The sequence below is a fragment of the Corythoichthys intestinalis genome, chromosome 13 (genome assembly GCF_030265065.1).
Source record: "Corythoichthys intestinalis isolate RoL2023-P3 chromosome 13, ASM3026506v1, whole genome shotgun sequence".
NCBI lineage: Eukaryota > Metazoa > Chordata > Actinopteri > Syngnathiformes > Syngnathidae > Corythoichthys > Corythoichthys intestinalis.
In genome coordinates this window covers 19,672,738-19,699,590 of record NC_080407.1, presented here as the reverse complement: position 1 = coordinate 19,699,590, position 26,853 = coordinate 19,672,738, and the positions used below count along the sequence as shown (strand labels likewise).

At 41.1% G+C, this 26,853-nt stretch overlaps 1 protein-coding gene across 4 annotated transcripts in view; it reads left to right on the top strand.

The window, feature by feature from the left end:
* The window catches only part of tbc1d22a (TBC1 domain family, member 22a), a 250,173-nt gene that overhangs the window by 40,787 nt on the left and 182,533 nt on the right, over positions 1 to 26,853 (top strand). For all 4 annotated transcript variants that reach the window (XR_009066751.1, XM_057855710.1, XM_057855709.1 and 1 more), the window contains exon 6: positions 14,512 to 14,582. Coding sequence is in view for 3 of the 4 variants with exons in the window: in XM_057855710.1 (XP_057711693.1) it covers positions 14,512 to 14,582 (71 nt within the window). In the remaining variant the exon portion in view is untranslated. The remainder of the gene's footprint in view (positions 1 to 14,511; positions 14,583 to 26,853) is intronic.

The window sequence follows — 26,853 nt, the reverse complement described above, 5'->3', positions numbered from 1 at the left end:
GTTAGGACATATACATTGAACTGAGGACTGTCGGGTGTGTGCATGCCAGCAGGATATTAGTACTGATCTCACAAATTCCAATACATGTATAGAATAATGCCATGTTTATTGGTCCCACCAGGGATATTCTGCTTTGACGTCCTCCCCCACTTGCTAATGCATACTTTGAAATGATCGTCTGCGGGCTAAATTGCCTGTAAAGTACCCGTTTGCTTCGGTGAGCTGCCCGTACATTTATTTCTATAGAGACTGCTTAAAGTGATGCCTTCAAAATTGCAATTAGTGTAGTTTTCACATCCAGACACAAATTAGAATGTGCAGAGTGGAAAAAAAATCAGATGTGGACTGACAAATGGTGTCGACCGCCTTGCATTGTTAACTTTGCTCATCAAACCCGACAAGGACAGCCGGTCCCAAGCGCCGCCTCCGGGACAGTTGCAGAAACTTTTCACCCACGACAACAGATTAATTTCCAAAATGGCATGAAATGTCTTTAATATATTCCAGCGGTAGCCGGGGCAGGGCTGTCTCATTCATAATGCACAAGAGGCGCCCTCAGAGGAGGTGTTGTCGGAGAGATGAGCTAGCCTGCCGCTAATAAAACGACATCTGCAATTTAGCCTGGATGTCAACTAGGCTAGCGATGCCCTCTCTGTCTCTGCCTTGTGGGGGAATTGAATTGTACTCTTTTCCAATTATTTGTGGAGAACAGCAGACTAGAAAAGATGGTACAGTGGGGCAAATAGGTATTTAGTCACCCACTAAATGTGCAAGACCTCAACAATGAGACACAGAATGTGGGGAAAAAAAACAGAAAATCACATTGTTTGATTTTTAAAGAATTTATTTGCAAATGCTGCTGGAAAATAAGTATTTGGTCAATACCAAAAGTTCATCTCAATACTTTGTTATGTACCCTTTGTTGGCAGTAACGGAGGCCAAACATTTTCTGTAACTCTTGACAAGCTTTTCACACACTGTTGCTGGTATTTTGGCCCATTCCTCCATGCAGATCTCCTCTAGAGCAGTGATGTTTTGGGGCTGTCGTTGGGCAACATGGACTTTCAACTCCCTCCACAGATTTATTATGGGGTTGAGATCTGGAGACTGGCTAGGCCACTCCATGACCTTGAAATGCTTATTATAAAGCCACTCCTTTGTTGCCCTGGCTGTGTTTTTGGGATCATTGTCGTGCTGAAAGACCCAGCCAAGTCTCATCTTCAATGCCCTTGCTGATGGAGGGAGATTTTCATTCAAAATCTCTCGATACATGGCCCCATTAATTCTTACCTTTACACAGATCAGTTGTCCTGGTCCCTTTGCAGAAAAGCAGCCCCAAAGCATGAGGTTTCCACCCCTATGCTTCACAGTGGGTATGGTGTTCTTCGGATGCAATTCAGCATTCTTTCTCCTCCAAACACGAGAACCTGTGTTTCTACCAAAAAGTTCTATTTTGGTTTCATCTGACCATAACACATTCTCCCAGTCCTCTTCTGGATCATCCAAATGCTCTCTAGTGAACCACAGACGGGCCTGGACGTGTACTTTCTTCAGCAGGGGGACACGTCTGGCAGTGCAGGATTTGAGTCCCTGGCGCCGCATTGCGTTACGGATAGTAGCCTTTGTTACTGTGGTCCAGCTTTTTGTATGTCATTCACTAGGTCCCCCCGTGTGGTTCTTGGATTTTTGCTCACAGTTTTTATCATTTTGACGCCACTGGGTGAGATCTTGCATGGATCCTCAGATCGAGGGAGATTATCAGTGGTCTTGTATGTATTCCAACTTCTAATAATTGCTCCCACAGTTTATTTCTTTACACCAGTACTTCTCAGATAGTGGGGCGGGCCACCCCAGGGGGGGCTCAGAGCGATGCTTGGGGTGGCGCATGTGACATTGGGAACATACTTTTTTGCCAAACTCATCAAACAGTGGCGCTCTCATTTTCAGCATGTGCGCAGTAGTTTTGAACCAAACAAGATCACACAGCAAAGAGCATGGAGATATGAAAAGCTAAGACGAAGAAATATGACGAAGCGTATGTAGCATTTGGCTTTTGGCTTTTGGCTTTGACTTTTAGTACAGGGGGAGACGAGGAAAGATCAGTCTGGTTACTTTGTCTATAAATGTTCACAGCAGACAGCAGGAATTCTTTTTTTTTTTCTCAGCGAAAATGTGCCGAATATTGCCAACAATCGTCCCATTTATTGCGTGTTACATCAGTAAACCAGCAAACACTGTCAGCATCACATAAGGTGGGATACAAATTTGCTAAATGTAAAATAACCCAAAACCACAACAAAGGAGCTGATGCTGCCTGTAGCAAAACTACTGTAAAAACTGCCTCTGTCCAATGACACTGTCGTTTTTGTTCTATTAATTTTTGTTTTTTTTCAGTCTAATAGTTTGGCATGTTGTCTTCTTGAGTTAATGTTGCTAATCAATTTGAATTTTTGAATATTTATTGAATTTATTTTATTTTTTTCAGTGTCAAAAAATGTTTCTTGACACACTTTTACTTTTTTTTTTTCTTCAATATCAAAAAGGACACAGTCTTATGCAGAGGTGTATTTACATATTTACAGTGGCAGCAGAGAGTTGGGGGGGGGCGGAACGTTTATGTCTTCCTGGGGGGGGGTGCGTAACAGAAAATAATTGAGAAGCACTGCTTTAGACCAAGCGTTTTACCTATTGCTGATTCAGTCTTCCCAGCCTGGTGCAGGTCTACAATTTTGTCTCTGGTATCTTTCGACAGCTCTTTGGTCTTGGCCATAGTGGACTTTGGAGTATGACTGACTGAGATTGTGGACAGGTGTCTTTTATACTGATAATGAGTTAAAACAGATGCCATTAATACAGGTAATGAGTGGAGCCTTGTGAGACCTCGTTAGACCTCGTTAGAAGAAGTTAGACCTCTTTGACAGCCAGAAATCTTGCTTGTTTGTAGGTGACCAAATACTTATTTTCCACTCTAATTTGGAAATAAATTCTTTAAAAATCAAACTGACGGTGATTTTCTTTTATTTTTCTCCACATTCTGTCTCTCATGGTTGAGGTTTACCCATGTTGACAATTACAGGCCTCTGTAGTCTTTTCAAGTAGGAGAACTTGCACAATTGGTGGTTGACTAAATATTTATTTGCCCCTCTGAATGTTTTGTCATTTCCAGGCTATAAATCGCATTTTTTTGCAACTGTGTGACATCAAGTTCTTTCTTGGCACCAATGCCTGTGGCTTGGCTATGAAGGAATCTGACTTCTTAGCCAAATTGCCGGAATCATGCCAGCCGAACCGCCGGAACCGAGCTATTGCAATTCCTCCGACCCAAGCCAGCGGATCCACGACAACTCAGCCAGTCTAATACCCTTGTACTGACTCAATTTTAAAAGCTGGGAAAAGGCTTTGAAACACAAGTTGACAATTTATTCCAAGTCGACAGCAATCAGACAGCACAGAGTCCCAGGCGAGGAGGCAAACTGGATCCAGGGTCACAAACAACGAGTGCGCAAGAATATTCCTGCCAAAGAGGCACTCAGTGTTCAAGTTCTCTAACTTTGTCTTTTGTGTTATCAGTTGGATATCAGGCTTTCCTTGTGGTAATGCAGCATGTCTCGCCCTTGTTCTGGACAGTCCGTAGTTGGCCCCACAGAAGAGCTGATGGCGGCGTCTTTCGTCTTCTTCACTTGTCAGGCGAGGGCTGACAAGCCAATCTGCTTCACAGTGTCAAACTTGGAGTTTGACAGGCAGGATGGAGCTCCCCCTCCATCCCGTTGCTTGTCTGGCTTGGTCAGCGCCGATACCATCCCTTCTGCTGTGCGTGGAGCCCCTCTGTCGGTGTCGAACCTGCACACTCAGCTGTACGGCGTGGCATGGAGTCCCCACCCATCCCCGTGACGTTCTTGATGTTTGTCATGTCCGGTCAGGATGGAGTTGTGCTAATCTTCCAACTCTCAAACATTAGCATCGGGCTCTTTTGTCCGCCCCACATTCATTCGGCCTTTCATACTTCATATACAGTGCCTTGCAAAAGTATTCGGCCCCCTTGAATCTTGCAACCTTTCGCCACATTTCAGGCTTCAAACATAAAGATATGAAATTTAATTTTTTTGTCAAGAATCAACAACAAGTGGGACACAATCGTGAAGTGGAACAACATTTATTGGATAATTTAAACTTTTTTAACAAATAAAAAACTGAAAAGTGGGGTGTGCAGTATTATTCGGCCCCTTTACTTTTAAGTGCAGCAAATTCCCTCCAGAAGTTCAGTGAGGATCTCTTAATGATCCAATGTTGTCCTAAATGACCGATGATGATAAATAGAATCCACCTGTGTGTAATCAAGTCTCCGTATAAATGTACCTGCTCTGTGATAGTCTCAGGGTTCTGTTTAAAGTGCAGAGAGCATTATGAAAACCAAGGAACACACCAGGCAGGTCCGAGATACTGTTGTGGAGAAGTTTAAAGCCGGATTTGGATACAAAAAGATTTCCCAAGCTTTAAACCTCTCAAGGAGCACTGTGCAAGCCATCATATTGAAATGGAAGGAGCATCAGACCACTGCAAATCTACCAAGACCCGGCCGTCCTTCCAAACTTTCTTCTCAAACAAGGAGAAAACTGATCAGAGATGCAGCCAAGAGGCCCATGATCACTCTGGATGAACTGCAGAGATCTACAGCTGAGGTGGGAGAGTCTGTCCATTGGACAACAATCAGTCGTACACTGCACAAATCTGGCCCTTATGGAAGAGTGGCAAGAAGAAAGCCATTTCTCAAAGATATCCATAAAAAGTCTCGTTTAAAGTTTGCCACAAGCCACCTGGGAGACACACCAAACATGTGGAAGAAGGTGCTCTGGTCAGATGAAACCAAAATTGAACTTTTTGGCCACAATGCAAAACGATATGTTTGGCGTAAAAGCAACACAGCTCATCACCCTGAACACACCATCCCCACTGTAAAACATGGTGGCAGCATCATGGTTTGGGTCTGCTTTTCTTCAGCAGGGACAGGGAAGATGATTAAAATTGACGGGAAGATGGATGCAGCCAAATACAGGAACATTCTGGAAGAAAACCTGTTGCTATCTGCACAAGACCTGAGACTGGGACGGAGATTTATCTTCCAACAGGACAATGATCCAAAACATAAAGCCAAATCTACAATGGAATGGTTAAAAAATAAACGTATCCAGGTGTTAGAATGGCCAAGTCAAAAGTCCAGACCTGAATCCAATCGAGAATCTGTGGAAAGAGCTGAAGACTGCTGTTCACAAACACTCTCCATCCAACCTCACTGAGCTCGAGCTGTTTTGCAAGGAAGAATGGGCAAGAATGTCAGTCTCTCGATGTGCAAAACTGATAGAAACATACCCCAAGCGACTTGCAGCTGTAATTGGAGCAAAAGGTGGCGCTACAAAGTATTAACGCAAGGGGGCCGAATAATATTGCACGCTCCACTTTTCAGTTTTTTATTTGTTAAAAAAGTTAAAATTATCCAATAAATTTTGTTCCACTTCACGATTGTGTCCCACTATTTGTTGATTCTTGACAAAAAATTAAAATTTTATATCTTTATGTTTGAAGCCTGAAATGTGGCGAAAGGTTGCAAGGTTCAAGGGGGCCGAATACTTTTGCAAGGCACTGTATAGTCTGCTTGTTTTTCCTAAGCTATGATTAAATGCCTTTTATTACAATTGTGTTCAATATTATTTAACTCATTCGGTATGTATAACTTTAGTACTCAGTACAACATTCATTGCAACAATAACATCATTTAGACGTGAAGCACATGTTTCTTGAAGGGAACCACAGGTAACTTTGCCCATTCCTCATGGGCAAAGGCCTCCAGTTCATTAACAATTTTGGGCTTGTGTGCTGCCTTGATGACCTATTGATGACACTGCGCACGGTAAACACGGGAACATTTAGGGTTAGTGTTAAAATATTTGAATTTTAAGTTTTTGAAAATAGGCCCGTCAACTGATACTGAAGTCTATAGTGATTTCATATCAGAGTTCTGTGCTTTGTGACTGTTCAAACTACAAACAAGCAGGATACAGTTTCAATCTGGATAGGCTAAAAATCTTGATTTCAGCTGCCAGTCTGAATAAGGCCGCTGACCATTTAAAAAGCGCGCTGGCAGCTAAAACTAGACCGGCGTGTAGGCCGGTGCGACTTATACACTGAAAAATACAGTAAACACACACGTCACAGTGTGGCTTGACTCACCATGGTCGGATTCCGCATTGATGCAACACTCCGCTGAGGCGCGTTTGTCCGATAGTGATTTTTTTTTTTTCCCCGGCACAGACGCTGTGTTTGCAATTTCCCTCCCGCGTATGACGCACGGCTCTAAACGGACAAATCCCCTGCCGAGTAAATACTCTTGTTGACTTCTCCCGTTTGCCGTTCACGCTCAAATTCTCCCATCATACGAGGGACGTACCGTGAGCCACCTCGACCCTCCTCCAACGGCGAGATTAATGCCAGGTGTGCGAAATATAACATAGTTTAATTAAGCCCGAGTCCACAAGATTCATGGACTCATTTCGTTGTCTGACAGTGCAAATGAAGGTTCAAAGGGTGCGCGCCAAGAGAAGGGGACACCCTTGACTAGCTTTTAAAAGAATAATGAATGCAGAGCTGCTCGTAGGATAACGATTTCGCCCTTAATGACTTCGGCTCGGGCGAAAACGGTACATAACTTCCCCGTGGCTGTCCCCCTTTCGCATAAAGGCAGATGTCATTGGCGGCAAACTAATGATGCATCCAAAATACACACTTGTGAGCGGTAGTCAAAGATGCTGTCGTCTAACTTCTCATAACAGCTGCATTATTCCCGCGAAAGAAAAGGCAGACGAATGTTAAGCGCCCGTGCTTTTTCATTCCGCGACAAACATACATCAGAGGGCTCGGGGGCGAAAACAAGCTGGTTCCGTTATCCGTATATGAACCGCATATTGGAAGATCCTGAGATGTAGTCGGATAAAAAAATGCACTGAAAACTAGCGAAGCTTGGTAGCCTAAAAAGCTTGTCGAAATGCTCCCGCCAGGAATCGATACCTTGTTTTAAAAGGTGTTCCTGTTTAGACCCTGTTTAGAAAAATAAACGAACCATCAGGTTGCTACCAATAATAATCCATTCGAAAAGTGTGTATGTTAGCTCACTGGCTGCCATTCAGAGTGCTAGGCATCCAATTCATTTTGACTGGATTGAACTTCTAGCGCTGTTAATGGCACTGGAAACAGAGGATTTTTAAATTCTAAATGCCCCAAAATCAACAGGGAGGGGTGACCCGATAATGCCCTGAAATCGACAGGAAATGAGAGAGACAGTGAGAACGAAAAGTGGTATTTGGTATGTGGCATTTTTTTTGGTATGTGGCATTTTTTTGGTATGTGGCAAAATGGATTTTTGGTATGTTGCATTTTTTTTGTATGTGGCAAAATGGATTTTGATATGTGGCATTTTTTAGTGGTATATGGCAAAATGGATTTTGATATGTGGTATTTTTTAGTGGTATGTGGCCAAATGAATTTTATTATGTGTCATTTTTATTTGGAATGTGGCAAAATGGATGTTGGTATGTGGGATTTGTTTGCTATGTGGTATTTTTTGGGTTATGTGGCAAAATGGATTTTGCTATGTGGCATTTTTTTGGGGTATGTGGCAAAATGGATTTTGCTATGTGGCATTTTTTTGGGGTATGTGGCAAAATGGATTTTGGTATGTTGCATTTTTTCCGGTATGTGGCATTTTTTTGGGTATGCTGCATTATTTTGGTATGTGGCAAAATGGATTTTGGTATGTGGCATTTTTTTTAGGGTTGGAAATCTCTGGCATGAAGCCGATTCGATATGTATCTAGATACACAGGTTACGATTTGATTAAAAAACGATATTTTTATGGACGAGTGATTCGATACGATTCGATACAGTTTAGGAACGATATGGTTCGATACAGAGTGAAAACGATACAATAGTAAACATTTGTTGTGTGTGTTCGTACAGTATTTTAAACATATAAAAACACCACATTTCTAATAGCAAAATTACACAACAAAATTTCATACCAATGTTATGTTTTATTTTTTTATGAAAAAAAAAAATTATGGCTTACTATATGATCATCATTTTGTTGGATGGGATTGATAATAAAACTCCAGTGACAGACAACAATAAAGTGCAGTAATGCAATTACTGTATTTCCTGGTGTTTTGAACACAAGAGGTAAGTAATTTAAGTGCAAACTTTCAATATAAACGTCTTACAAACAAAAAAATATGCAGCAGCTCTAGAAAAAAAGAATTAAACCTGCAATGTTATCATAAATAAATAATAAATTATGCTTTACCACTGGTATAATTGGGGGAATAAAAATATGGCATTTTAGACGGGCAGGTCAATCATAATTACTTTAACCTTATACACAGCCAAGTCTTTCACTTATGCCTGTGTTTCCACATTTTTTACTCCTCATCACTGTACATATCTTTTATTGGAGGGCAGATTTTTTCTTGAGGAAGATCAACTAATCCACATGTTCATGTTTAAGTAGACTGCGTTTCGTGGAAAAAAAAAAAATCTCCAGAGGGTCGTGCTGCCCTTTCCACCATTGTAGTGGGTTATTTTTCAGAGTTAAAAACTCACGATCTCTGTCCCGCTCCACACTTCACACGAGCTCTGTCCCATGCGAACAGATCTGGCTGCCTTCCTCACTTCAAAGTCCGACTTTTGTTTTCCTGGGTGCGTTGAAAATCAGTCGCTGGACGTCGCTGGCGTAGGTGCTCAAACTGTCCATTGTTTTAGCATGTTGCTTCGTTGCCACTACTAGTTTCGTTTTGGGCTGTGAAGAAAACTCTACGGAGCGTGCGTTACAGTGGTTTTGTTAGCTCCCGTGTTGTTATGACACGCCCGTGACGATCGGGTAATGACGGCGACTAGTAGCGGTTCTGCCAAAATGCATTTGGGAAGTTGAGGCAACCACGACCGTGAGTTGTGCTTGTCCATATTATATCATGCGTGCAGTCTCAATCTAAGTGCGCTGTGTGGTGAATGACACAAGCACAGCATGTGATGTAGAAACTAAATTATTATCCCATTAAACAATGCATTGAACTAGGCATTAGAAGCCGATTCTTGTGCTCGCGATAGCCGAATTCTACCTCTACTATCGGTTCATTGAATATTTAATGGATAATTACTGACGAATGGTAACTTTCGATACAGCTGTATCTCTCACCTGTAAAACCGGATATCCGGTCGTATCGGTTTATCGTTCACAAGCTTAATTTTTTTTAGAATATGGCAAAATGGATTTTTGTTTGTGGCATTTTTTTTGAATGTGGCAAAATGGATTTTGGTATGTGGCATATTTTTGGTATATGGCAAAATGGATTTTGCTCTGTGGCATTTTTTTGGTATGTGGCAAAATGGATTCTAGTATGTGCCATTTTTATTTGGTATGTGGCAAAATGGATCATAGTATGTGCCATTTTTATTTGGTATGTGGCAAAAAGGATTTTGGCACGTGGCATTTTTTGGTATGTGGCAGAATGGATTTTAGTATGTGGCATTTTTTTTGGTATATGGCAAAATGGATTTTAGCATGTAATTTTTGTTTGGTATATGGGAAAATGGATTTTGGTATGTGGGATTTTGTTTCGTATGTGGCAAAATGGATTTGAGGATGTGACATTTTTTTGGTAAGTGGCAGAATAGATTTTAGTATGTGGCATTTTTTTCGGTATGTGGCATTTTTTTGGTATATTGCAAAATGGATTTTGGTATGTGGCATTTTTTTTGGTATATGGCAAAATGGATTTTAGTATGTAATTTTTGTTTGGTATATGGGAAAATGGATTTTGGTATGTGGGATTTTTTTCGGTATGTGGCATTTTTTTGGTATGAGGCAAAATGGATTTTTGCACGTGGCATTTTTTTGGTATGTGGCAAAATGGATTTTGGCATGTGGCTTTTTTTTTTTTTTTTTTTTTTTTAGTATGTGGCAAAATGGATTTTAGTGTGTGGCAATTTTTTCGGTATGTGGCATTTTTTGGTATATGGCAAAATGGATTTTAGTATGTCATTTTTGTTTGGTATGTGGCAAAATGGATTTTGGGATGTGGCATTTTTTGGGTATGTGGCAAAATGGATTTTGGGATATTGATTTTTTTTTTGTATGTGGCAAAATGGATTTTAGTATGCGTCATTTTTATTTGGTATGTGGCAAAATGGATTTTGGGATGTGGGATTTTTTTATGGGTATGTGGCAAAATGGATTTTGGCATGTGGCTTTTTTTTTTTTTTTTTTTTTTTTTTTTTTTTAGTATGTGGCAAAATGGATTTTAGTGTGTGGCAATTTTTTCGGTATGTGGCATTTTTTGGTATATGGCAAAATGGATTTTAGTATGTCATTTTTGTTTGGTATGTGGCAAAATGGATTTTGGGATGTGGCATTTTTTGGGTATGTGGCAAAATGGATTTTGGGATATGGATTTTTTTTTTTGTATGTGGCAAAATGGATTTTAGTATGCGTCATTTTTATCTGGTATGTGGCAAAATGGATTTTGGGATGTGGGATTTTTTTATGGGTATGTGGTAAAATGGATTATGGTATGTGGCATTTTTTTCCTTTTTTTTGTATGGGCAAAATGGATTTTGGCATGTGGCAGAATGGATTTTGGTATGTGGCATTTTTTAAACAGGAAGTGACCTGTAAATGCCCCAAAAGCAACAGCAAGTGACCGGAAATCAACAGGAAATGCCCCAAAGCGCACAGGAAGTAAGCCAAAATCAATAGGAAATGACTCGCAAATACCCCAAAATCAACAGGAAATGATTGATGAACAGGAAGTGACCCGGAAATACCCCAAAATCAACAGGAAGGGACCCAATATGAATTGGAATTCACCAGGATATGCCCCAAAATTACCAGAAAGTGACCCAAAATCAACATGACGTTATCCAGTAATACCCGGAAATCAACAGGAAGTGACCGATAAATGCCCCAAAGGGAAAATCTCCATCATTCGTTGGCATATACAGGTCACTTCCTGTTCATTTTAGGGCATTTACAGGTTACTTCCTGTTCATTTGGAGAAGTTTTTGAGTAAATTCTTGTTCAGTAACCCAAAATCAACAGGAAGTGACTTGTAAATGCTAATAAAATACACAGGAAATGACCAGTGAACGAAAAGGGACCTGGAAATGCCCTAAAATCAACAGGAAATGACCCCAAATGCACGGGAAGTGAGCCAAAATCAATAGGAATTGACCCTTAAATGCCCCAAAATGACTCTGAGTCTGTTTATCAGTTATTTTGTAGGTTATCTTTGAATACGTTCCTGATAATTGTCGTATTGCCTAATCATTAAATTGTTATCGTCGGCCTTATATCGCAAATCGTATCGTGACCTACCGAACGGTTCCCACCCCTCCTGAAAACCTGCATTTGGCAGCTCATGTTCTCAGTATCTTTGTTCTACTTACCACTTATTGTAGTTGTAACCATCCCAACTCCTCGCAGTGCACTAGATCAGTATTGAATTTCTACATAATTAAAGACGCACGGGGCAAGTTAAACGGGAATTTTTCTCAGCGCAAATGCGTTGGAACTATGGCAAACAAACGAGCGCTAATGCGTTTCACTCAATTTAGCCAACAAAGCCGTTGCTGTTTACCTGATTTCTATTTCCTATCTCGCTATCCGTCTCTGACTTCATTGCATTTGCCTTGAAGAACAGGCCAGGCACAGTCATTTGGCAGCACTAATCAATACCATTCACTCCGTGTGAAGGCCTTATCAATTCCCAGCTCCTGCTTTGAATGCAAGTAGTAGAAGTATTTGGATTATTTATAAGGTGCAGTTTTACCTATTTTTTTGCTTTGGAAGTGTATATGGCCCAAAATTAGCTCAATACCAGGCATTTACTACCAATGATGCCATAGACTTTCAATTCAGAGTGGGTCGAATGGCAGCAAATGAATGAATGTGCAATCTATGCATTTTTGGGTCACTTCCTGTAGATTTTGGGGCATTTACAGGTCACTTCCTGTTGATTTTGGGTCACTGAACAGGAAGTGACTCTAGAATATCCTTAAATGAGTAGGAAGTGACCTAAAATGAACAGGAAGTAACCTGTAAATGCCCTTAACTCAACTGGAAGTGACTAAAAATCAACAGGAGATGATGTGAAATGCCCCTAAATTAACTCAATGCCTGGGATTGGCTGCCACTGACGGCTATAGGCGTCCAATTTGAAGTGCGAGGGATGACAGTGAATGAACGACTGTGACAACTATGCGTATATGAGTCACTTCCTGTTGTTTTTGGGGCAAAAGTCACAGCCACATTTTTCTCCCATTTTAAACAAATGGAAAATTTGGAAATTTGTCAATGGCATGGACGTGCATGGCCTGCAAAAATGCTACATACCAAAAAAAGAAATGCCACTAAACAAAATCCACTTTGCCACATACCCCAAAAAAGTCACATACCAAAATCTATTTTGCCACATACCAAAAAATGCCACATGCCAAAATCCATTCTGCCACATACCAAAAAATGCCACATTCCAAAATCCATTTTCCCACATATAAAAATCCATTTTGCCACATACCAAATAAAAATACCACTGACCAAAATCATTTTTGCCACATACTCCAAAAAATGCCACATAGGCAAAATCCATTTGCCACATACCCAAAAAATGCCACATCGCCAAAATCCATTTTGCCACATCCCAAAATCTATTGATCCACATACCAAAAAAAGAATGCCACATACCAAAATTAATTTTGCCACATACCAAAATCCATTTTGCCACATACTAAAAAAAAATGCCACATACCAAAATCCATTTTGCCACATACTAAAAAAAAATGCCACATACCAAAATCCATTTTGCCACATACCAAATAAAAATGCCACATACCAAAATCTTTTTGCCACATACCAAAATCCATTTGCCACATACCAAAATCTTTTTTGCCACATACCAAAATCTTTTTTGCCACATACCAAAATCAATTTTTCCACATACCAAATAAAAATGCCACATACCAAAATCCTTTTTGCCACATACCCGAAAAATGCCACATAGCCGAAATCCATTTTGCCACGTACCAAAAAAAATGCCACATACCCCAAAAAATACCACATGCAGAAAATCCATTTTGCCTCATACCGCAAAAAATACCACATACAAAAAATGATTTTGCCACATACTACAAAAATGCCAGATACCAAAATCAATTTTGCCACATACCAAATAAAAATGACACATGCGAAAATCCATTTTGCCACATACCAAAAAATGCCATATGCACAAAAAAATGCCACATCCCAAAATAAAAAAAAAATGCCACATACTAAAAAAATGCCACATACCAAAATAAATTTTGCCACATACCAAATAAAAATGACACATGCAAAAATCCATTTTGCCACATACCAAAAAATGCCACATGCACAAAAAATGCCACATCCCAAAATAAAAAAAATGCCACATACCAAACTCCACTTTGCCACAGACCAAAATCCATTTTGCCACATACCAAAATATTTTATGCGCATACCAAAACATTTTTTGTGCATACCAAAATCAATTTTGCCACATACCAAATAAAAATGCCACATACCAAAATCCTTTTTTGCTACATACCCAAAAAATGCCACATAGCCAAATTCCATTTTGCCACATACCAAAAAAATGCCGCATGCAGAAAATCCATTTTGCCACATACCCCCAAAAATGCCACATTCCCCCCAAAATGCCACATGCCAAATACTCTTCGTTCTAGCTGTCTCTTTCACTTCCTGTTGATTTTGGGGCATTGGCAGTGCACATTCTGTTGATTTTTGGATTACTGAATAGGAAGTGACTCAAAATCATCAGGAATAACCTGTAAATGCCCAAAAATGAACAGAAAGTGACCTGCGAATGCCTCAGGACTGGCCGCGAATGCTCTGGTTTTAGTGCCATTGACGGCATGAATGTCTAGCACCGTCAAGTGAGCTAACATTGAAACTATTCTAATGGAAGGTTTTGATAGCATTCATACAGCATGTTTCATGGTAGTTAGCAACAGAAAACAACTGGAAAACAAAAGGTTTGGACTCCTGTTCCATCCGTCGCCACCCAAGCGGCTATCACTTATTGCTGTCAAGGTGCGTGTCGCAGAGATGGCGCAATCGACTTGATGTAATGCGTCGTAGTGAGCATTAAGCTATTCTCGGGCTCTTCATTGACTTAAGGAAAGCACTCTTTTTAAAACCACTATAAATGTTCAATTTGCACCTCTTCATTGGATTTATTTGATGTGATAGCCCTTCAGCTCACTTACCTCGCCTGAAGGAATGTAATCATTGATATCATTCTTTAATAAAAAAGCAAGGAGATGGCGAGCCAAGTTGCTGGGCTGTTTTCTTTCATTGATTTGGCTGTTTAATGACTTGGCTCTAAATCGATCAAAAATATTTTTGACTCGAGGCTGGTTTGTGTTGTTTTACAGAAGAGCTTCGGAAACTCAGCTGGTCTGGAATCCCGCGACAAGTTCGACCAATCACGTGGAAGCTGCTTTCGGTAAGTTGATTTCTGTGGGTCATAATGTCTGTTGCGCTCATTATAAAGACAACATTTTTGGCCAGTATATAGGGAAATAGTCGCTCTTTCAATCAACAGCAGATGGCAGGATTGCTGCATGGCATCTAAATGAGTTTTCCTGAGCTGACTTGAAGTTAATGAGTTGAAGTTCGCGTCATCGACAAAATGGCATCACAACGACACGGCAGGGGTAGAAGAGGTGTAGAACACCAGTGGAAGAGGATCTGGTCTAGAGCTGAAACAATTACTCTAATAACTGGAGTAAGAAAAAAAAATAATCAAATTTTATCCACCTGGATTATTGTTTAATTTTGGCAGCTATAAGCATGACGTTTTGCCCCGACTACTTTTAGTGCGGCACAATGCGCTGACGTCACGTACGTGCCGGAAGAAAACAGTGGCGGATGATATACAGTGGGGCAAATAAGTATTTAGTCAACCACTAATTGTGCAAGTTCTCCCACTTGAAAATATTAGCAAGGCCTGGAATTGTCAACATGGGCAAACCTCAACCATGTGAGACAGAATGTGGAAAAAACCCAGAAAATCACATTGTTTGATTTTTAAAGAATTTATTTCCAATTAATGGTGGAAAATAAGTATTTGATCAATAGCAAAAGTTCATCTCAATACTTTGTTATGTACCCTTTGTTGGCAATAACGGAGGCCAAACGTTTTCTGTAACTCTTCACAAGCTTTTCACACACTGTTACTGGTATTTTGGCCCATTCCTCCATGCAGATCTCCTCTAGAGCAGTGATGTTTTGGGGCTGTCGTTGGGCAACACGGACTTTCAACTCCCTCCACAGATTTTCTATGGATCTGGAGACTGGCGAGGCCACTCCAGGACCTTGAAATGCTTCTTACGAAGCCACTCCTTTGTTGCCCTGGCTGTGTGTTTGGGATCATTGTCATGCTGAAAGACCCAGTCACGTCTCATCTTTAATGCCTTTGCTGATGGAAGGAGATTTTCACTCAAAATCTCTCGATACATGGCCCCATTCATTCTTTCCTTTACACAGATCAGTCGTCCTGGTCCCTTTGCAGAAAAACAGCCCCAAAGCATGATGTTTCCACCCCCATGCTTCACAGTGGGTATGGTGTTCTTCGGATGCAATTCAGTATTCTTTCTCCTCCAAACACGATAACCTGTGTTTCTACCAAAAAGTTCTATTTTGGTTTCATCTGACCATAACACATTCTCCCAGTCCTCTTCTGGATCACCCAAATGCTCTCTAGCGAACCGCAGACGGGCCTGGGTGTGTACTTTCTTCAGCAGGGGGACACGTCTGGCAGTGCAGGATTTGAGTCCCTGGCGGCGGGTTGTGTTACTGATAGTAGCCTTTGTTACTGTGGTCCCAGCTCTCTTTAGGTCATTCACTAGGTTCCCCCGTATGGTTCTGGGATTTTTGCTCACCGTTCTTGTTATCATTTTGACGCCACGGGGTGATATCTTGCATGGAGCCCCAGATCGAGGGAGATTATCAGTGGTCTTGTATGTCTTCCAGTTTTTAACAATTGCTCCCACAGTTGATTTCTTTACACCAAGTGTTTTACCTATTGCAGATTCAGTCTTCCCAGCCTGATGCAGGTCTACAATTTTGTCTCAGGTGTCCTTGACAGCTCTTTGGTCTTGGCCATAGTTGAGTTTGTAGTGTGACTGACTGAGGTTGTGGACAGGTGTCTTTTATATCGATAATGAGTTAAAACAGGTGCCATTAATACAGGTAACGAGTGGAGCCTCGTTAGACCCCGTTAGACCTCGTTAGACCTCGTTAGAAGAAGTTAGACCTCTTTAACTGCCAGAAATCATGCTTGTTTGTAGTTGACCAAATACTTACACTCACCGGCCACTTTATTAGATACACCTTTCCAACTGCTCACTAACACTTAATTTCTAATCGGCCAATCACATGGCGGCAACTCAGTGCATTTAGGCATGTAGACATGGTTTAAGACCATCTCCTGCAGTTTAAACCGAGCATCAGTATGGGGAAGAAAGGTGATTTGAGTGACTTTGAACATGGCATGGTTGTTGGTGCCAGAAGGGCTGGTCTCAGTATTTCAGAAACTGCTGATCTACTGACATTTTCACGCACAACCATCTCTAGGGTTTACAGAGAATGATCCGAAAAAGAAAAAATATCCAGTGAGCGGCAGTTCTGTGGGCGGAAATGCCTTGTTGATGCCAGAGGTCAGAGGAGAATGGCCAGACTGGTTCGAGCTGATAGAAAGGCAACAGTGACTCAAATAACCACCCGTTACAACCAAGGTAGGCAGAAGAGCATCTCTGAACGCACAGTACGTCGAACTTTGAGGCAGATGGGCTACAGCAGCAGAAGACCACGCCGGGTGCCACTCCTTTCAGCTAAGAACAGGAAACTGAGGCTACAATTTGCACAAGCTCATCGAAATTGGACAATAGAAGACTGGAAAAACGTTGCCTGGTCTGATGAGTCTCAATTTCTGCTGCGACATTCGGATGGTAGGGTCAGAATTTGGCGTCAACAACATGAAAGCATGGATCCATTCTGCCTTGTATAAACGGTTCAGGCTGGTAGTGGTGGTGTAATGGTGTGGGGAATATTTTCTTGGCACTCTTTGGGCCCCTTGGTACCAATTGAGCATTATTGGAACGCCACAGCCTACCTGAGTATTGTTGCTGACCATGTCCATCCCTTTATGACCACAATGTACCAAACTTCTGATGGCTACTTTCAGCAGGATAATGCGCCATGTCATAAAGCTGAAATCATCTTAGACTGATTTCTTGAACATGACAATGAGTTCACTGGACTCAAATGGCCTCCACAGTCACCAGATCTCAATCCAATAGAGCATCTTTGGGATGTGGTGGAACGGGTGATTCGCATCATGGATGTGCAGCCGACAAATCTGCACCGTTTGATGCCATCGTGTCAATATGGACCAAACTCTCTGAGGAATGCTTCCAGCACCTTGTTGAATCTATGCCACGAAGAATTGAGGCAGTTCTGAAGGCAAAAGGGGGTCCAACCCGTTACGAGCATGGTGTACCTAATAAAGTGGCCGGTGAGTGTATTTGCCACTCTAATTTGGAAATGAATTCTTTAAAAATCAAACAATGGGATTTTCTGGTTTTTTTCCCACATTCTGTCTCTCATGGTTGAGGTTTACCCATGTTGACAATTACAGGCGTCTCTAATCTTTTCAAGTAGGAGAACTTGCACAATTGGTGGTTGACTAAATACTTATTTGCCCCACTGTATATGAATAAAATTGTGCGGCCTTTAAAAGAAACATGCTAACTCAATTACCGAATGCATGAGTTACCTCTTAATTATTGTCGCTACCTCAGAATTAACCGGCTTACACAATCGAATGTCAAACGGGTTGAGTTGTTGATGAGTTACTTTGTAAGAAACACAACTCCGCAAACAGAAGTGCACACACAGCCGCTAATAAACTCGTACAAATAATAAACGCAGAACAGATAATCACCGCAAGCGCACACACAGACGCACATAAAGTTGCTGTCATCATCTTTCTCCTGACCCTGCTCCCTTTTTTGATTTATGAAGACTGGTAACAGTCGAGTGTGCTATTTTTTTTTTTTTAAACTTGAAAAGGGAAAATTAATTGCGAGGAACTAATAATTTATTCATGAGACACTCGGTGTGTTTACTCATTAAGCCATTGTTGTGGCGAGTGTGCCGAGAGATGACGGGCTTTTTGAGCACCGTGACTCTCCCATTAATTACCGCACAATGGCTAATGTGCCGCAGAAAAGATGTCATTAAAGGTGTGAGTATGGGGCTGCTTTGTGCGGCGGTGGCTAGTGTCAAGCTACCCAACTGGGAGCTTTCATCGTTTACAACATCGCCATGCTAAATTGATGCCATATAACACCACCGGACGCTGCGATCGGTAGCCACCGAGTAATGGTGGTTCTGCGGTAAAAGTGCTCACCTGCGTATGCACATTTTTATATGCATGTGGTTGTATAAGTGCAAATGTCCTGTGGTGTATGTGAAGACAAGTGCTCCCCTGTGGAGAAATGAATGCTAATATAGGTAAGGAAGTGGGCTTGGGTACACATGCAACACAGCATGGAATAGAATTATGAGTGACCTTTTCTTTCAGAAGTTCTTCCACTTATGGTACAAAGTTTAATCTTTCAGTTAGTACATTTGTTACATAGCAGTAAAAATGCAGTATACAAGGTCTTCCCACCAAAAGAGCCACATACTAGTTCATCATATACAGTGTATCACAAAAGTGAGTACACCCCTCGCGTTTCTGCAGATATTTACTGTGGGGCAAATAAGTATGTAGTAAACCACTAATTGTGCAAGTTCTCCCACTTGAAAATATTAGAGAGGCCTGTAATTGTCAACATGGGTAAACCTCAACCATGAGAGACAGAATGTGGAAAAAAAAAAAAAAGAAAATCACATTGTTTGATTTTTAAAGAATTTATTTGCAAATCATGGTGGAAAATAAGTATTTGGTCAAGACCAAAAGTTCATCTCAATACTTTGTTATGTACCCCTTGTTGGCAATAACGGAGGCCAAACGTTTTCTGTAACTCTTCACAAGCTTTTCACACTCTATCAGTGGACTTGTATGTCTTCTATTTTCTAATCATTTCTCCCACAGTTGATTTCTTTACACCAAGTGTTTTACCTATTGCAGATTCAGTCTTCCCAGCCTGGTGCAGGTCTACAATTTTGTCTTTCGTGTCCTTCGACAGCTCTTTGGTCTTGGCCATAGTGGAGTTGGAAGTGTGACTGACTAAAGTTGTGGACAGGTGTATTTTATACCGATAATGAGTTAAAGTGCATGTGACACGAAAAAGCATGTTTATTTCATAATACACGCGGTATTTTATGGTTCTGAATGATATGGACCGCTTGCATGTGTGTTGAAGCGATCGCTATATTTATTTAGTTTTTTTTAATCCTGCACCTTGAAAATGAGTGACTTCCGGCTTCGGTCTTGCATTGAGGAGGAGTGCGCTGTGACGTGTACGGGTGAAGGCGTCCTCTTCACTAAACAGCCATGCTGTTGTGTATGAGGACTAAGGATTCAGCTGATTTTGCGGATTAATACGTTTATTTTTCGCATCACACCAGCCAAATGGCTGCAGAAAAATCTTAGTTTTATGAGGGAGAGGTGTGTGCGCCTTTTTGGAGTTTCAAAAGGTTCCCATTCACCGTGGATATTGGCCAAAACAAGCCCTACTACTGTGGGACCATTGGACTGAGGACTGGAAGTGAGTAAACATCTTGTTTTGTATTATGTCAAATACAAATACAGCGATTACAAAGTAAACACTACAAACTTTCTTTAAATAAAGGACTACTTACGTTTGATCATTGATAGGCATATAAAAAGCTCCCCTCATGCACATTAGCTGCACAACAACTGCAGCCGCCCTCCTCCGCGGAACGAACTGTAAATTGCTCTCCGCCAGGCGGTTTGCCGATCCGCGAAGACAATCGACAACCCAGTCGTCATGTCAAATTAATCCGGGCTAGTTATGTGTGATTTTCCGGTTGGAAGACTTTGAAACATCACTCGGTTCGGCTTAGCATGTCGGCTAGCTGTCACGCCTCTTGGCTTGTTTACATTCTCCGAAGCCGGGGAAGGGAAATGACATATGTCCGATTTAGGTGTCATAAAATATCGTTCGGGAGGTGCGACAGTAAAGGTGAAGTCGACAGTTTTGACCATTATGGAGTAATTTTGCCATGTTTTGCATTTTCATTATTTCATATTCCGTTTAGCACAAGACTGTTATTTGTCATGACCATGCCATTTATTTAGCAATTGGGGAAAATACTTGGATAAAAAGAATATCCTGTAAAAATATTGAAATAAAGAGACAGAAACAATGACATTTTGCAGCTCTCTTCGTCGCGTTTTCGTCGTTGTGAATAGTTCCCCCTCGACGGGCTGACTGGTCCTTCTCAAGCCATTTATTTAGCTATTAGGGTAAAATACTTGGATAAAAAGAATATCCTGTAAAAATATTGGAGTAGAGAGACTGAAACAATGACATTTTGCGGCTCTATTCGTCGCGTTTTCCTCGTTCTGAATAATTCCCCCTCAATGGGCTGAATAGTAAAACCGATGAGCCCAGTCTCCCGCTGACGTCATCCACCTGTTGGGGACGCTAGAGCCCTATAATGGTAGGCGTGGCTAACCGCGGCAGATTAAAAGACTAATTTCTCGTCATCTGCGCTTTGCTAAATTGTTGTATGTAGTCGAATCGTTTCAAAATATGATTCTAATTCAAATAATAATGCTATTTAAGACTTTTTTTTTCTCCTGTCGTTTGCTCTTTAAAACTGGTGCGATTAATAGAGGTGTGCATCGGCACTGCCCTCACGATTCGATTCGATTACGATTCGGAGGGCCACGATTCGATTCGATTCGATTCAGAGGGCCACGATTCGATTCGGTTCGATTCGGCAATGCATCACGATGCATTAAAGCCTGGGATGCATTAAAATGCTAAAGCCAAGCATATTTTTCATGAATCATGAGGCAACACAAGCGGTCAGACATTAAACAACTTTTTATAGGCTCTTGTGTCATTCCTGGTTGTAGTCAAATGAAAATAGTAATATATATAAAAATAAAAAATAAAAAAACATCACAGCATTTAATTAGTGCTTTGAATGAGACCAGGGCTTTCTTTTTTTTTTCTTTACACACAGTAGCAGCCTTTCATTTTTTACACACCGCATAAGTTTGGTCAAGTTTCCCACCAACCTCATAGAAGCCAAAATGTCTCCATATGCCTGCTTTCAATGTCTTTGGTGCGACAATAATCTTTCGCGCTCCCTCTTTCTCCGCTTCAGTCATTGTTGTTATGTCTTATCTCTCTGCTTTCTCGATTGCCACTGCGCAATTGCGCATGTCTGTGACGTTACTCCCGTGAGGAAGCCGATTTGGGTTCCTCGTCCCCCCTGCATTGCTTGTACAGTAGCTCCCTCTACAGGTAAACATGAGAATAATAATACAAATGGGGAAACCAAATCCATTGCATCACCAGAAGATTTTTGAACGGACTTATATATTTTAATATGTGCTGAATCGATTCTGCTTGTTGCCCGCATCGAATCGCATCGTCCATGGCCCGCATTGGGATGCATCGCCGCATCGATTATTGTTGACACCAGTAGCGATTAATACAGGTAATGACTGGAGCCTGGTTAGACGAAGTTAGACCTCTTTGACAGCCAGAAATCTTGCTTCTTTGTAGGTGACCAAATACTTATTTTCCACTCTAATTTGGAAATAAATTCTTTAAAAATCAAACAATTTGATATTCTGTTTTTTTTCCACATTCTCTCTCTCATGGTTGAGGTTTACTCATGTTGACAATTATAGGCCTCTTTATTCTTTTCAAATTGGAGAACTTGCACAATTGGTGGTTGACTAAATACTTATTTGTCCCACTGTATATGCATGTGTGATACAGGATATGCATGTGTGATACATCATTGGAAAGCTTGAAATCTCAATTTTCTGGGGGAAGAAAAATTTTGAAATGGAGGCCATTAAAAAAAAAAAAAAAAAAAAAAAAAATTAAACAGCAAAAGCCTAACCGGAGGTAAGGGCACACGAGAGCATAATTAAAGACGCCATGATTTTAATGCGATATTATCGCATACTTACCTCTTTTCGATCCAAAAACTCCATGTAGCATGTATCACCAGGTGTCATTACATAGCTGTGAGTGGCCACAGCCGGATTTTTGTGGGTGAAGCATGGTAATATAACAAGGGTCGCAATGCAGAAATCGTAGACATCAAGGAGTGGTCGAGATTTTCATTTTCATATATTTACCGGTACCCTTTTAAATGTTTTTTTCCCTCTATTTTTCTTTGTTTGGATCGATTATTTAACTTCTAAAATATTGGGTAAAATGCGGAAGTAACAAAACAAAAAAACAAACAAAAAAAAAAAAATATATATATATATATTAAGCAATAGTTATGAGGTACAGTGGGGCAAATAAGTATTTAGTCAACTGCCAATTGTGCAAGTTCTCCTACTTGAAAAGATTAGAGAGGCCTGTAATTGTCAACATGGGTAAACCTCAACCATGAGAGACAGAATGTGGAGAAAAAAACCCAGAAAATCACATTGTTTGCTTTTTAAAGAATTTATCTCCACAATAGAGTAGAAAATAAGTATTTGGTCACATACAAACAGGCAAGATTTCTGGCTGTCAAAGAGGTCTAACTTCTAACAACAACTGTTTTAATTCATTATCGGTATAAAAGACACCTGTCCACAACCTCAGTCAGTCACACTCCAAATTCCACTATGGCCAAGACCAAAGACCTGTCGAAGGACACCAGAGACAAAATTGTAGACCTGCAACAGGCTGAAAAGACTGAATCTGCAATAGGTAAAACACTTGGTGTAAAGAACTCAACCGTGGGAGCAATTATTTGAAAATGGAAGACATACAAGACCACTAATCTCCCTCGATCTGGGGTTCCATGCAAGATCTCACCCCTTGGCATCAAAATGATAACAAGAACGGTGAGCAAAAACCCCAGAACCACACGGAGGGACTTAGTGAATGACCTACAGAGAGCTGGGACCACAGTAACAAAGGCTACTATCAGTAACACAATGCGCCGCCAGGGACTCAAATCCTGCACTGCCACACGTGTCCCCCCGCTGAAGCCAGTACACGTCAAGGCCCATCTGCCGTTCGTTAGAGAGCATTTGGATGATACAGATGAGGACTGGGAGAATGTGTTATGGTCAGATGAAACCAAAATAGAACTTTTTGGTCGAAACACTGGTTCTCGTGTTTGGAGGAGAAAGAATACTGAATTGCAACCGAAGAACACCATATCCACTGTGAAGCATGGGGGTGGAAACATCATGCTTTGGGGCTGTTTTTCTGCAAAGGGACCAGGACGACTGATCTGTGTAAAGGAAAGAATGAATGGGGCCATGTATCGAGAGATTTTGAGTGAAAATCTCCTTCCATCAGCAAGGGCATTCAAGATGAGACACGGCTGGGGTTTCAGAATGACACTTGCCACGTTTACATGGAGCCAAATATTCCAATTACAATCGGAATATTTGTTCAAACCGAATAAATGTGTTCCATATAAACACCTCATTCGGAATGAACAGGCCCAAACCGAATGGAATTTCATTCCGATTCACAGGGGTGGAATATTCCTTTTCCCAAACCGATTAGAAGTAAAATATCATGTAAACAGGGAAGCGGAATGGTGTCTGGTTGCGTTCTTTCTGCGCATGCTCCGTACTGACGTGGTGACGTCACTTGGTGACGTACGTAACGTCACTTGCAACATGGCTTCCAAGCACACGCACAGCGCACCCACACAACTTTTTAGATGAACGGCGTATCATTCTGAAGTTTTGTTTCCACTCGAAAAGTTAAAACAGCAGCTGATCTGACGATCGATCTCCATGTTTTGCAACGTGACGCTTTGTTTTGATTAATCTGCGCATGTCAGACGGCAGTTGTCAAACGTCCTTTCGGAATAAAGGCAGTCACATGTAAACGCTGGATCGGAATAGATGAAGTGACATGTAAACAGCTGATGTGAAATTTCCATTCGGAATGATTTGAATCGGTATGAGTAAAAGTCAGCATGTAAACGTGGCTAATGATCCCAAACACACAGCCAGGGCAACAAAGGAGTGGCTTCTTAAGAAGCATTTCAAGGTCCAGGAGTGGCCTAGCCAGTCTCCAGATCTCAACTCCATAGAAATTCTGTGGAGGGAGTTGCAAGTCCGTGTTGCCCACCGACAGCCCCAAAACATCACTGCTCTAGAGGAGATCTGCATGGAGGAATGGGCCAAAATAGCAGCAACAGTGTGTGAAAAGCTTGTGAAGAGTTACAGAAAACGTTTGGCCTCCGTTATTGCCAACAAAGGGTACATAACAAAGTATTGAGAGGAACTTTTGGTATTGACCAAATACTTATTTTCCACCATGATTTGCAAATAAATTCTTTAAAAATCAAACAATGTCATTTTCTGGGGTTTTTTTCACATTGTTTCTCATTGTTGAGGTTTACCCACGTTGACAATTACAGGCTTCTCTAATATTTTCAAGTGGGAGAACTTGCACAATTAGTGGTTGACGAAATACTTCTTTGCCCCACTGTAGGACAATTTTGAAATTTGGCCAGATTGGGGGTGTCAGAGCGGAACTTTGAGTCACCTGAGTGTTTTCCGCCATATACATGTGTATTTTTCGGCCTTTCGGTTTCTCGGCAAGTGTTTCTAATTTTTGGTTTTCGGTTTCGGCCAAGACTTTTGCTTTCAGTACATTCCTAATTAAAACAGTTCAGACCATAAGGACACTCGGGTTCCGATTCTCAGTTTCGAAGCACCTGAAAAGGACAAGATGAAAAAAAAAGTTTTTTTTTTAAATTTTGGGATGTCTCTTTTCATTGTATGCTGTATAGTCACTGTTTCCAAAAAGATCTATATTTGAAGTTTTTGGCCCACCTGGTTCAGATTTCAATAAAATCCGTCCTCTTGGCATCCTGAATTATCGTGGGGTTAAATCCAAATCTTGGATTAAAGCTCGGTGTCCAAAAGCACTCATCTTCCGGAACGTGCTTCCACTCGACTGCCTGTTTCTACCCTGTCTGGTTAGATGGATAGTCAGGGATCAGGCTGGGAATCTATTCTCAATCTGCGCACACACGCCAGGGCTTGCAGGCCTCGCCGTATGCCATAAACTTGGCGGCAGCACCTAATAAAACTTCACTCCAGTGATGTCCCTTGTGCCCTTCTGCTGCTCACCTTCTTATTTAGATATCCAACCACACACACACACATTTTTTGGGACCTGACAAAGATGAGAAACAAATTTTCCCGGTCGCCATCAGAGCTGGGCAATCCCACCTGCATTTACAGCCGCATCACGGCAGCCGGCTGTTATTATTCAGCGCGGAAATGAAAAAGTAGTCGACGGGAAATATTGCCAAGTGTATTGTTGCTCCACCTCATTTCACTATGCAAGCAAGGGGCTCCACAGGTTGCCCCCCGGCCGGCGAAATGCACGGAGTTGAACTTCCCATTATTTCAGAAACAACGCCATCTCATTTCATTTGTTTAAAGAGCACTCGGCGTCCGAGCCCGAAGTGAAAAGGAAATGGATTTAATGACTTTTCTGCTTTGTGAAAGAATGGCAGCCCGTGGCAATATGTACATTTGCTAATGGAGTGTGGCTGCGAAATGTGACGCGTTGGGAGAGACCAAAAAAAAAAAAAAAAAAAACAGCTGTGGAAACACTGATAAGACAGTCTTTATATGATATGTATCGTAAAAACAGCAGGAGTGATTTTACGGATAATGATGTTAAACTACGACATCATTTACAATCGGCGCAAATGACTTTGATCTGCTTGAATCCTGTTTATAATTCATGTTGCTCAAACAGGGAGAGTGAATGGCAAGCAGTCAAATAATTGCATTGAAAAAGGTTTGCTTCTGAAGCAACACTGTGAATTTTAGGCCAAATGCGCGCATCTTGGATCTATGACATCATCGCAATATGCGTAATACTTAAAAATAGGGGTGTGACAATATAGCGAAAAGGTTTCATCTGGCGATACTTTGTAGCCCAAAAGGTTATCGATATATTGTTTTTAAAAGTAGGGTTGGTAAGTTCTGGCACGAAGCCGATTCATACGGTGGCCGAGAGGTGTCAGACGAAATGCAAAGTTTTTAGACTTTGCATTTCACATTTTGCATTTGCATTCAAATAGAAAAAAATCACGAACCCCAAATGCAAACGCTCTTCAAAAGAAAAAAAGCACGAATGAAAACTGCCACAACACGATCCCCAATTCCTTAACCATGATTGCAAATTGGCAAAAGCACATGCAAAAGGCTCGCAAGACGATGACCCAGAAGTTAAAAAAAAAACAAAAAACAAGGGCGACACTTCGTATATTGCTATATGTGTTTTGTGACCAACTCTACGGACCTCCGTAAAGTTGCCCCCCCATCAGACGCAAATTTATATAAAAATGATGTCAACTGTTTGTGTGCAACTGTTTTGAAGATACAGTCTTACTGTAATTTTCGGACTATAAGCCGCTACTTTTTTCCTTCGTTTTGAATCCTCAGGCTTATAGTCCAGCGGCTTATTTGTTGATTTATTTGGGTTAGTAAGTAACACTATTTGACAGCGGCGTCATAAGACTGTCATAAGACAGTCATAATTATGACATGACACAGT